Genomic DNA, 13,323 nt, shown 5'->3' on the forward strand with positions numbered 1-13,323 from the left:
TTTCTCTTGAACACAAACCAAGACATTTTAAAGAAAGCTGAAAACCTTTAACCACTGAATCCAATAGTAGCAAAAATAAATACTATGGAAGTCAATTGTGGCGAGGCAGTGGCGCAGTAGGCAGTGCTGTCGCCTCACAGCAAGAAGGTCGCTGGGTCGCTGGTTTGAACCTTGGCTCAGTTGGCGTTTCTGTGTGGAGTTTGCATGCTCTCCCTGCCTTCGCGTGCGTTTCCTCCAGGTGCTCCGGTTTCCCCCACAGTCCAAAGACATGTGGTACAGGTGAATTGGGTAGGCTAAATTGTCCGTAGTGTATGAGTGTGTGTGTGTGGATGTTTCCCAGAGATGGGTTGCAGCTGAAAGGGCATCCGCTGCGTAATAACTTGCTGAATAAGTTGGCGGCTCATTCTGCTATGGCGACCCCGAATTAATATAGAGACTAAGCCGACAAGAAAATGAATGGAAGTCAATTGTAACAAGTTTCCAACATTCTTCAAAATGTCTTCTTTTGTATTGAACGGAAGAAAGAAACTCAAACAGATCTGGAACAAGTAATGGATAAGGCCCCATTGACATGCCAGTCACATGTAACTCAATTCTGATATTTTGCTCATATGTGACAGATCGGATCTGTTCTATGACAGTGTAAACACGAAAAAAATGCATGCATTCGGATATTCAGAGATCGATTTCAGGCCTTCTTCATATGTGGAAATAAATCAGATGTGTGACAATGCGTCTGTCATGTAAACAGGCAGATCAGATTTATTGAGGCATTCTGTTTTGTACGTCACTTGCGACAATGTGGTACTTCTCCACGGTTTAATGACGTTGAAGGAAAAGCGTGTTGAGATGCAGATGCGGTAAACAACAACAACAGAGAAAACACGAAAGAGGAAAGTGGTCAGTCGCCACAATTTGCTTCCACAAGACCTGAGATCTCTCTCTTACCCACAAATTCCTCTGTATGGTCGAGGACACCATATATAAACCATACGCGCAAGCCTCCGCCTTAAAATCATTTTAAAGTTGGGTGATCTTCGCATATTTCGCAGAGCTAAAAGCAAGACAATTTCTTCTCCAATCGTGGCTCGTGTGGTGCAGATGCTAGAATCCGCCTTTACGCATGCGCGACATCGTAAATTGTATGGCAAGTGCATGATTCAGATATGGGTCACAATTAAAAGAATGTGTAAACTGACAGGCAAAAAAAATCAGATATACTGTAGGCAACAAATCGAAATTGGGTATCAAGACCTGACAGTGTAAATGGGGCCTAAATTATAACAGCTTTTTCCGTTTTAGGTGAACTATCCCTTTAAATTTAACATTCCTTTACCACATAGTTATTTATGCCATTTTCAACTGTGTATTGTAAAATGATGTACTTCACAAGGTTTACTTAAACATTTTTGACCATTGTTAGTCCCCATAATCTATTTTACTTGTATACCAAACTAGGTCTGAGGAAGATCTGTTGGGCTGCTGTGGTGTGCTGATTCATTCCATTTCAAGTGGTATGAGAAAACATGCCTGTCTGTTTAACTCCGCTAGCTGTAGGGGTTGAAGCACACCACAATCACATGTGAACAGGAAAGCACACAGTTTCTCAGATATATTTAAATCAATCTCTAGTATACATTGAGTGTGCTTTCTCATATTTAGCCTGCCTCAACCGTTCCTGTGTATGTTTTCGGTCGCAGGCTGGATTCCCACAACATGTGCGGTGTTAAACTGGAGGAAGCTGACAGCATGGACGGTTCTACCAGATTAAATGTTGTTCGTTAGCTGAAGGTGAAGGTGAAGCTAGGCTCAGATCTGACTGCTTTAACGCTGAAAGTCGTGACTGCCATCTATTTTTGGTGGAGTGATTCATTTTCTCCCACTGTGTGCCGAGTGTGATTATAGACCCGCTTTTAAATCGAGCAAATCCTTGCGCAAACAAACTGAGAAGATCAGGGAAGGAAGAGAGGTTGGGCGATTACAAGATTCTCCAAGGATCTGTAAATGACAGTCTGGATTCTGATCATTATATATATATATTTTAAAGTACATTTATTTTAAAGAAAATGTTGTGCTGCTAAGGAGTTGTGGGTGGTTGCTTGAAAATTGCTATGCAGTTACAAAAGTGTTCAGAGCTTCTTTTTGTTCATGTTGGTTGCTGTATGTGGTTGCAAGGTAAATGCACACTGGGTCAAGTTTAAATTAAAACAAATAAATACCCACAACCACCATGCTAATTCGAGCATCATTATGCAGTTACACTGGTGCTCAGGCTGTTTATGGTTGCTGTATGGTGTTTTGGATGGTTACTAGGTGAATACTCAAAGAACAGGAAGGTCTATTGGAAAAAAAGCCTTTAAATGTTATAAATAAATAATTCATTCGTTCATTAATTTTCTTGTCGGCTTAGTCCCTTTATTAATCCGTGGTCGCCACAGCGGAATGCACCACCAACTTATCCAGCAAGTTTATACGCAAACACAGAGAGAACATGCAAACTCCACACAGAAACGCCAACTGAGTCGAGGCTCGAACCAGCGACCTTCTTGCTGTGAGGCAACAGTACTACTTACTGCGCCACTGCTTCGCCAAATAAATAATTTATTTTATTTTAAAATTAATATTTTAATATAATAATTTATATGCACAAACACACACAAATATATATATATATATATATATATATACACACACACACCGGCCACTTTATTAGGTACACCATACTAGTGCTGGTTTGGACCCCCTTTACCTTCAGAACTGCATTAATGCTTTGTGGTATTGATTTAACAAGGTACTGGAAATATTCCTCAAAGTTTTTGACAAAATAGAGTTACTGCAGCTTTGTCAGCTGCACATCCATGATGTGAATCTCCCATTCCACCACATCCCAAAAGAACTCAATTGGATTGAGCTTTGATGACTGAGGAGGCCATTTGAGTACAGTGAACTCATTATCATGTCAAACCAGTCTAAGATGATTCAGGCTTCATGACATGGCACGTTATTCTACTGCAGCACTGATGCACTTTGGTAATAAAGGGATGGACATGATCAGCAACAATACTCAGGTAGGGTGTGGCGTTGACATGATGCTCAATTAGTACTAATGGGCCCAAAGGGTGCCAAGAAAATACCCCCCACAACATGTAATGTAATGTGTATTTATATAGCGCATTTATTGTGTATGACCATACACCCAAAGCGCTTTACAATCATGGGGGGGGGGGGGGGGGGGGGGGTCACTGGTCACCACCAGTGTGCAGCATCCACTTGGATGATGCGACGGCAGCCACAGGACAACAGCGCCAGTGCGCTCACCACACACAAGCTATAGGTGGAGTGGAGAGACAGTGATAGAGCCAATTCAGAAGATAGGGATGATTGGAAGGAAATTATTGTAAAAGCCGGTTGAGGGACTTTGGCCAGGACACCGGGTTACACTCCTGCTCTTTACGAGAAGTGCCATGGGATTTTTAATGACCACAGAGAGTTAAGACCTCGGTTTAACGTCTCATCCAAAAGTCGATAGACACCACCACCACCAGCCTAAACCTCTGAAACAATGCAGGATGGATCCATGCTTTCATGTTGTTGAGGCCAAATTCTGACCATCATTCCCTACCATCCGAATGTCGCAGCAGAAATCGAGACTCAACAAACCAGGCAACGTTTTTCCAGTCTTCTATTGTCCAATGTTGGTGAGCCTGTGTGAATTGTAGCCTCAATTTCCTGTTCCTAGCTGAAAGGAGTGGCACCCGGTGTGGTCTTCTTCTGCTGTAGCCCAGCTGCCTCAAGGTTCGATGTGTTGTGCGTTCAGAGATGCTCTTCTGTATACCTCAGTTGTAACTAGTAGTTAATTAAGTTACTGTTGTATTTCTATCAGCTTGTACTAGACTGGCCATTCTTCTCTGACATCACCAACAACCATGTCACGTTCAAAGTCACTTAAATCACCTTTTTTCCCCATTCTGATGCTCTGTTTGAACTGTAGCAGATCGTCATGACCATGTCTACATGACTAAATACATTGAGTTGCTGCCAAGTGATTGGCTGATCAGAAATATGCGTTAACAGGTGTACCTAATAAAGTGGCCAGTGTGTGTATTGTAATTTTGTGTATTGAGTAATGCAAGTACCGTAAAAAAAATATATATATAATTTATTTTTTAGTTCCTAATATGGTACTTATAAATGTATACCTCATATATTTCAAACATTGAAATTAATTTAATTGAATGTCCTTACACATAAACTCATACATTTTATGGAATAGATCAGGTTCAGTTGCTTTGTGTGACTGAAATTGCATCCTCGTATTGTGCTTTGCATAAAAAAAATGATCAGCTGACTTTTACCTTGCTTTTTACATCATATTTTGCCTTCAAACCAAACTCTCAAATATAGTGGTGTAGTTTAAATGCCTTCTGGCTACTGTGCTTCAACATCATGTGCTTTAATGTTTAGGAATGCAGTCAGTAGGAGGACAGTTGGTTGTTGTTGTTGCCATTGCAACCACCATTCTAAGATGTTGTGTGTGGCTGTCTGTGCGTTGCCAGGTTTTCTAAGTATTTTAGTACTTTGCTATGTAGTTGCTAGAGTGCTTTGAATGGTTGCTACTGGGTGATTCCTTACTGGGCAAGGTTCAAAAGTCCTTGTGATCATGTAGTGTGTTGTGGACTGTAAGCTGAGCATTGTTATGCAATTAAAATATATTAACGGTATGTCTAAAAGTCAATGATGTATAAAACCAGCAATTAACTTTTACACATTTTAAAGTTAAACCTTTGGTAAGGGAAGGTCTGGAGCACTCAAACACCATACTAGGTGTGTGGACAAAATGCAAATGTAGTAAAAAAAATTCTGACTAACCTGCTTTATTGAGCTGAAGTTGCCTTTATATTCACATTGGTTCATTTTTGAACAATGACAGCCTTCCCATACTGTTTACCCTGCTACTCTGAATATTTGCTCTGAAATAGCATGTAATAATGGCTTAGTAATAAATGTAATTTCTGCACGCCGCCGGCTAAACACAAGCTAAACTGGCGAATGACATGAACTAGTGGGTTCACACTATCACAGTCCCTCGCCACCGTCCAAAGATAATATGCTAAGTGGTTAGCTTTTTGGCAGATCACCTACTGCACCTTTAAGTTGTAAATATACCACTGGCCTGGGAGAAAATACAGCAATAACAAACAGGGGGAAGGTTTGTGTAGCTCACCTCATCCAATATGCGATTCTTGGCCCTGGTGATGGCTGCATTTAACGCATTGATCCATGACTCCTTCTCCTCTGGACTGACGGCTAGAAACACCAGATTTGGGACCTGCATGCAGAGGATGAGAGATGCTTTAATATGGAGTCATGCAGGTTACAAAGCAAACAAGCAATTCCAGCATTATGGATGTAACGTTTAAGGTAAAATCTCAAAACATAAATTCACATAGAATGTATGTTACCACCATATGAAAGCATCAGTTTATATTTCCCAAAACAACTAAACGTTATGGATCAGAAATATATCAATCTGTAAACATTTTTTGTATTGTGAAATGAAGAAATTAAACATGCATAACGCATGTGACCAAAAAAGTTTGCGAGGTTCAGTATACAAAATACATTGTAGAAATTCTGTGAATTAAAGTGCACAACCCAAAAGAACGAAGCTAATTAAAAAGATAAGAGTTGGCTCACTATAAAACAAAAATGATTGATTTTATTTTATCTGACATTTCTGAGGAAAAAGTTTCAAATGAGGAAGAAGCTTCGTTATGGATGTGACGTCTCTCTGTTAAGAATGTGACAGAAGTAAAATTGCCACTTGTATGACTTTGGTAGATCAAATATTATTGTATGAAAACCTTGATCGAAACATTTTTGAGTATTTTTACCAAGCAGCAACATCCCACTCTCCCTTGGGAAGCTAATACAGAACTGCAATTTATTGAAATTCTGCTAGTCCTGGCTCCATAATAGAGCAGATATTTATTGACCCCACTGTTAAAGTGACCAACTTTACAGCAGAAAAAAAGGTGTTTACAGCCTGGTACAAAGAACGATTTTGGTGTATAAAGCTAATATCATCCTTCATGACAACTGTGAGGGGGTGATTTGTTTTATAACTTTGTTTCCTTTATATTAAGTTATATAAAATCTGCATAATTAAGGGCGTGGTCACTTGTATGACAGCTAGGTCTCGCTGGTGGCTGTCAGGTCACCTCAGCTGATTCTGGCTGATTTGCTGCTAAACTCGACATATCGTATTTTTGTGTTGTTTTGTGTGGCTTTACACAGTCAGTGGGATTATTTCTTACAATTATCAGGTGATATGGCATGCTGTGTGCACTTAATTGTGCTCACAAGCCATTCCTTTTCCCAGGTGAGTGCAATTCTTATATACTTACTGTATATACCGTATCTATAAATGTATATGTTTTAAGATAAATGATCATTTATAATTCTCTTTAGACCTGTAATGCACTTTAGAAACTGACAGATTGATTAACTGTAGGTTATAGAACAGTCATCTGAAGCATTGTCATACAGTGTTATGCCTGGATTTCTTAAATAGTCTTGCATTTACTAACACAGACTATATTTGTTTAAGTATTTGGAAGCAATTCGCATTGTCCACCGGTAGAAAATTTTATTACAACAATGTTTTTAAAAGACTAAACACTTTATAAACACTTTATTGATATAGTACACAACCAAGCGCATGTGGTCAGAACACAAATGAATCGCAGATAATGAAGTATCTCTCAAAGAAAAATCCAATTTAAGCAAAATTCGAGCAGGAATCTGTAGCTTCGCTCACGCTCCGCCTCTTTGCCCTTTTTTGGTTATGCCCGGTCGGCGCGATGACGTGTGAACAAAATGGTTATGGTTGGCCACACCCACTTGCAGCTTCATTTGCACCTCTCAGAAACCTGTGGGTGACGTCACAGATACTACGTCCATATCTTTTTCAGTCTATTTTTTTTTTCAGTACTGTAAAATACGAGCCTACACAAAAAAGCTTAGAAAGGGTTTCACTAATTTCTTTCATGGCAAGGTTGACATTTGCATGGAATTGTTCCAATGTACAGTTTGCTATATAACCACTTTTGTCCTGAACTCTGCGGGCATTTTATTTTCTGCCTACAGACATGGTTAAAATTCCTTCAGTCTTCTGCTGGATGGACACAAACATGCAGTGAGCCAAGCATAAATGAGCAGGTATGGCCATATGGCTGTGTGTATGGACAGCTGATGCAGCAACAGCATGAGGCTGAAAGCACCATATTAGGCAACAGCACTGCAAGTCTTCCAAAAAGAGTGTGCTGGAGCCTTGACAGGCGGCCCTTCTGTTGATGCTGCAGCTGTGCAGATAACACTCTGCTATGTGCCCTATGCTACGTATCTGTCCTGTTGTTGACATCACTTTGACCATTAAAAGGGGAATATCGTGGGAAACTGAAAGACGCCTTGTCTGTCCAGTTGAATGCATTTTTTTTTTGTAACAATGCATTAAATCGATTAAAGGTGGGGTGGCACGGTGGCTCAGTGGTTAGCACTGTCACCTCACAGCAAGAAGGTCGCTGTTTCGAGTCCTGGCATTTCTGTGTGGAGTTTGCATGTTCTCTGCCTGTTCATGTGGGTTTCCTTCAGGTGCTCCGGTTAAATTGAGCTAAATTGAGCTTAGTCTATGAGTGTGTGTGTGTATGTGTGTGTGTGTGTGTGTGTGTGTGTGTGTGTGTGTGTGTGTGTGTGTGTGTGTGTGTGTGTGTGTGTGTGTGTGTGTGTGTGTGTGAAAGAGTGTATGGGTGTTTCCCAGTACTGTGTAAAACATATGCCGGAATAGTTGGTGGTTCATTCCGCTGTGGTGACCCCTGATCAATAAGGGCCAAAGGAAATTGAAGGAAATTAATGATTAAAGGTGAAGTAAAGGTCTGTATGGAAGTTTTTTCCTAACAAAATTAAAATATTTTGTCAAATTTTGTTCTTGATTTTTTTAAGAATCCACCCTGTTTGTTTTACCCCAATTTGCACATTTAAGAAATTTTTGATCATTTATATTTAGATTTACATTTAGAGTACATTTAGGGTCTCTGTCATGGTAATGTATGAAAGAGAACTGCTACACACATATTGGAAAGCAAAAAACTTTGAAGCTCAATATCTCAAAATTATTTGAACGCAGATAGAACCTTATAATTTCAAGGCGACAAAATACACCTTTGGAGATCATTAGAAACTTCTAAAAACGTGCATAACCTCATTTCCACAAAATCTTGTTTTTATAGTTTCAGAGACAAAATGATACAGTTTTCAAAAACATTTCAGGCACCCAAAACATTATTGTTATGTCAATGAATGGGCAAAATGCATACGTTTTTACTTGAAAACATGTCATGTAAACGCTCTCAAAGGTGATCAGCATGTTTATTCTGTTGCTAATGGTTGCTAGGGTGTTTCTTACAGCACCAAAAGCAGTTTGGTTAATTATTAAACTACATAATGCTACCAATGTGATAAACACGGCTCCTGTAACTTCTAAATTCCTTGTACACAAAAAAAAAAAATCTTGTTTAAAAGCATGCAGAAATCATCCGCGAGCGAGAGAAACGAGTTGATGGTGTTGGTGAGGTCATGTATTAGGGTGGCTCCCCCGTAGAGAGCTGCATGTGCAACAGCTGTTCTATGTGGGGCAGAGGGACTTATTAACCATGTAGTGCTGCTTTCGGGAGGGTGGGTGATGCTGGATTTTGCTAAGACCCTCCATGTTTGTTTCCTGGGGATTAACCCCTTGTCTCAGTGCTGGATTTTAAAGGATTGGTCAGATGTAACCCTTAATGTTTCTCCTGGCTCTCTGAAATCCCAAAATGTGATGTAAACTCTAGACAGCTGGGGGGAAATACTTTAATTTTTTACAAATACTGTAATTCAGACATTGGAAAATCTGTTTCTGATAATAATGCAAGAGACTGTGATATTAAATATGAAGTTTTTAAAGGGCTAGTTCACCCAGAAATGTACTTAATCATTTATCGTCCCTTCTTTATGAGTTTCTTCTATTGTACAAAAAGAAGATATTTTGAAGAATGCTAGCTGCTGGCACATCTTCCATAGTTGTAAAAATACTCTGGGATTTTATTTTCTGAGCATGTCAGTATCTCTACAAACTGTCAATCTAAATCTTAGGGCCTTTCAATTGCAAAGCAATTGTGAATAAATATATTGTATAAATACCTGAGGATTCATGTTTGTAATATTGGGTTATCAAGGTATATGTGTATTTTGTACAGCTTTTTTATTTTCTTATTTATTTATTTATTTATTTATTTTTAAAATTTTATTTTAAATTTTATTTAAATTTTTTAATTTTATTTAAAAAAATTTAAATTGTTCTTTTTTTCTGTTTTTTATTATTATTATTTATTTATTATTATTATTATTATTGTTGTTGTTATTATTTTTTCGTTTCTCTCTTAGATGAATGTAATTTCATCTTGTTTAGAGGGCAGGGGTGGGAATAATATTTGATTAAATTTCTCTGTAAAATCGCTTTTTTATATCTGTAAAAGTTTAATAGGGTGAGCCAACAATACAACAGAAAGACAGATCTAGATAAAATAGCCTAAGCTATATTGAAATCATTTGAAGAATAACCAATATCGGATATAATAAAAATCACATTAACAAACAAAAGCTAAAACAATTTAGGAGGATACAATACAAATAAATTAAACCGTTTCAAATCAAATCATGCACACAGAGTATTTTTTTGGGTGAGGGAAATCATCAGAAACGACCTTCTTTTCTGTCATCCAGTCCTGCGCAGCACTGCTTTACAAATGGATTTGGAAAAACTGCACGTAAATATTCATCAAAGGCGGCAACACCAAAGCTCCAAAAATAAACATTTATTAAATTCGCACCTTTTGCGTTTTTTGGCTGAGCACCCAGTTAAGAGGGATGTGCGTGCTTTAGTACAGTTTTCGAAAACTGCATGTAAGAAATGTGTTCTATATCTCCATTAGTGGCAAGACCACTCGATTCACAATGCCAACAGTTGGTCACAGAGTAAATAAATATAATGAATGAAATACAAAGGCCTGTGTGTATAGACATATAATGTAATGCTGTACAGTAACGTGTCATTTGTTTGTTTCAGTTGTCTTCATTTTTTATTGTTTCCTAATGATGCAATGGTGTGCTTGATCTGCCTGCCTGATTCCAGCTAAACTGTTCGGGTTGTGTGACGTTTAAATCAGGGAACGTTCTGGGGGTGGGGTTTGCATGCCGCCTTGCGAGCTACTAGCCCGACAGTAAAAACGCAATATGAATTTGGCCCTCCTACACACAGTGGCCCAACTTTGGAAATGCGGCTAATGGCTGCCAGCAACCAACATTATTCAAAATATCTTATTTTGTGTTCAATAGAAGAAAGAAAATCAAACAGGTTTAGAACAAGCGAAGGGTGAGTTAATAATGAACAAATTTTAATTTTGGGTTAAACCCCTTTAATTATTTTTTATTAAAAATAAGGTGCAGAATATTTTTTTTATTATAAAAATCCCATTAATTAATCCCATTAATATAAAAATCCCAAAAATAGATAGTCTTGCCCCCATTCCTATCCAGTTTCTTGAGCCAGTAGATAAAAATTTATGTTTTTAAAATTGAATTCATAATTTCATTTTAAATTTAAATTCAGTGTCTTATTTTGAATGGTCTTTAGATTGTAATGGCTAACAGTATTGTGAGGAGGCAGAATTAAATTAAACATTCCAATAATATATTGATTTTAATTATATAATATCCAAAAACATTACACTTCACCTTTAAGAAACAAGGAGCCTTAACTGGTTAGATGTACTATTTGTGTTGGTCTAAGGAAGGATATTGGTGTGCTAGTGAAAGCAATAAGCTGAGCTGTTCTTACTGAAAGCCAATTACACAGGATAGGAGGACTACAGAGGTCGATCCAAGTTTGTGCTTGGAAACCGGTGTCCCAACTATGCCAGAGTACAATTTATTGTCTAATGTTGTCTATGACCAATGTGTTTTAGACTCGAGCCTTAGTGGTTTTGTTCACACAAGTCTATATTTGCAAACAGGTGTGACTCTTGAATCATCGGTTTAATGAAGCAGTTTGTTTACTGCTGTTATCAGGGATTATCAAGGTTTCAATTCAAAATTTCAAATTTGAATAAGCATCAATGTCAAAGCACTGTAATAATTGGTTATTACAAAACTTGAATTTAATAAACATGCACATACAAAAATTAACCATTAAAAAAGTTTAACACATTTTCCATTGAATAAACATACATTAATAATAGTGGCTAAATGACAAGTGTCAATGTATAATTTTTTTATTTTCTTAAAAGTAACATGGTGCCAATATATAGAGCAGTCTAAAGTCTTCTTAACGCGGCTGATTTAAGGCAGCCCTAAAGCGGGTCTGTGTCTGCTCAAAATTCAGTGTAAAGATGCTTTTAACGGTTAGTGTACAGTAAATATACATTTTTTGCAAATTTAAGCCGCTTTAACTTTGATTTATGTTCCACTTTGGCGTGTAAAGATGCTATACATCTCATATAAAGAAATAGAAATAAAACAGAGCAGTTTTGTGCTAGATTAGAGCGAAATGAACTCATACGTCTCTGTCTAATCATCTTTGAAAACTCTTAATTTCCTGCCTACTTTTCTTTTCTGGAAACTGACATCCTCGCCCATACAAACGCTCACTGCGATGAAGAGTGCCGCCTGATTATACCAACCGTCATACACTAACTGGATAAAATATTGCATTGGGGTGAAGACGGTTTTATATTGACACATTCAGACTTTCTTCTTAGTAATATAATTTTAGAAAACAGTTTCTTTGCAGGGAAATTATTTTAGCCGCCAATGACTATCAAAGTAAAACAATAATTCAGACTTCAACTGTAATTAGTCTACCGAAATGTGTATATTCCATACAAAGCAGGAAACTGATCGGACAGTTCTTGTCAAGTGACTCGTGGTTTCAACTGGTGTGCCTGGAAAATGAGAGCATGCGCAATATGCTCTCCGAATATGTATATGTATGCAAGCCGCGCCTCTATTGGAAATAAGCTTGTGCACAATAATGACATGATACTTGAACGACTTCATAAGCAACTATGCTTCTCTTCACATTCAGAATCCTGCGCAAAAATCTAATTTAGCCTGTTTAGGCTGAGTCGAGCCGCTGTGTTTTTGGGTGCTGTGTCCTCCTTGGTGACAATGCTTTCTGTTCAAGTGCGAGTTAAAAGCAGTGGAAAGTTCTTGAGAGACTGGACAAGACTGCCTTTCACAGTAATATTTTTGTTTTTACGCTCATTGAAATCAAAGTTATGTCTGTATTTCCACTTGAAGAAGCAACCACTCTGACCAGCAAATATTTTAGCAATTTAAAAGCACTTTACATTTTCTAAAAGAAGCATTTTTTCTTCTAAAAACTATATTTTTAACATAACGCAATTACATTGACTTTAGTAACTGTAATCAAATTACACAAATTTACGATGTAATTCGGTACATTACTGCATTCAGAATACAGAAACGCATTACTGTGGAACGCATTACACCCAACTATTTAATTTAAGGCACTTCCCTGTGATATGGTATTGCATATACTGTTATTGCGATTGTTTATTAATATATTGTGCAGTCCTATAGCCAATAAGCTCCTCTTTTTGTTGTAGTTTTTTGTCCAAAGTGTGTGAATGTGTATGAACTAGGGATGGGAAGATTAACCGATATGTATCGATACGCGGTCATGCGCGTGCACGATGCGAGTGCATCGGTTGAGCAGCAGAGGATGAATGAAATTTTGGAAGCAAATCGAGATGCATCGGTTTTTGCGAGATGCATCGGTTTTTCCGAGATACAGCTTATTTTTTTAATATAGAATGTATTTTTTATTTATTATCAAGTGTTGTCAACCTGTTTTTGGCGCATAATTTAATCGACCTACATAAAGTAAGCCTTAGCAACGGATTTGCGGATGTGTACACTCACACTACAACTCAGTGTATCAGGTGTGCGGATGAAGCTAGTGGTGCGCCCTCAGAAAGCGAGAGAAGCAAAACAAACATTTTATTTCCCACTGAGTTTTAAATCTAAAGTATGGCAACATTATGGATTTAAGGATGGACGACTTGACAGGACAGATGCAATTTGCAAAATGTGCCGCGCATCTATAAAATACGCGGGCAGTACGACTAATCTGATATCTCACTTGAAGCGGCGCCACGGTGTTGTTGTGAAAGCATCTTCCAGTGTTCCTACATCACCGGCTTTCGCACT

General features: G+C 38.0%; 1 protein-coding gene across 2 annotated transcripts in view; it reads right to left on the minus strand.

The window, feature by feature from the left end:
* The window catches only part of plekho1b (pleckstrin homology domain containing O1b), a 49,840-nt gene that overhangs the window by 11,276 nt on the left and 25,241 nt on the right, over positions 1-13,323 (minus strand). For both annotated transcript variants that reach the window (NM_001326535.1, XM_087286005.1), the window contains 1 exon segment: positions 5,225-5,329. In NM_001326535.1, the coding sequence (NP_001313464.1) occupies positions 5,225-5,329 (105 nt within the window).

Source organism: Danio rerio, chromosome 16 (genome assembly GCF_052040795.2).
Source record: "Danio rerio strain M-AB ecotype USA chromosome 16, GRCz13ab, whole genome shotgun sequence".
NCBI lineage: Eukaryota > Metazoa > Chordata > Actinopteri > Cypriniformes > Danionidae > Danio > Danio rerio.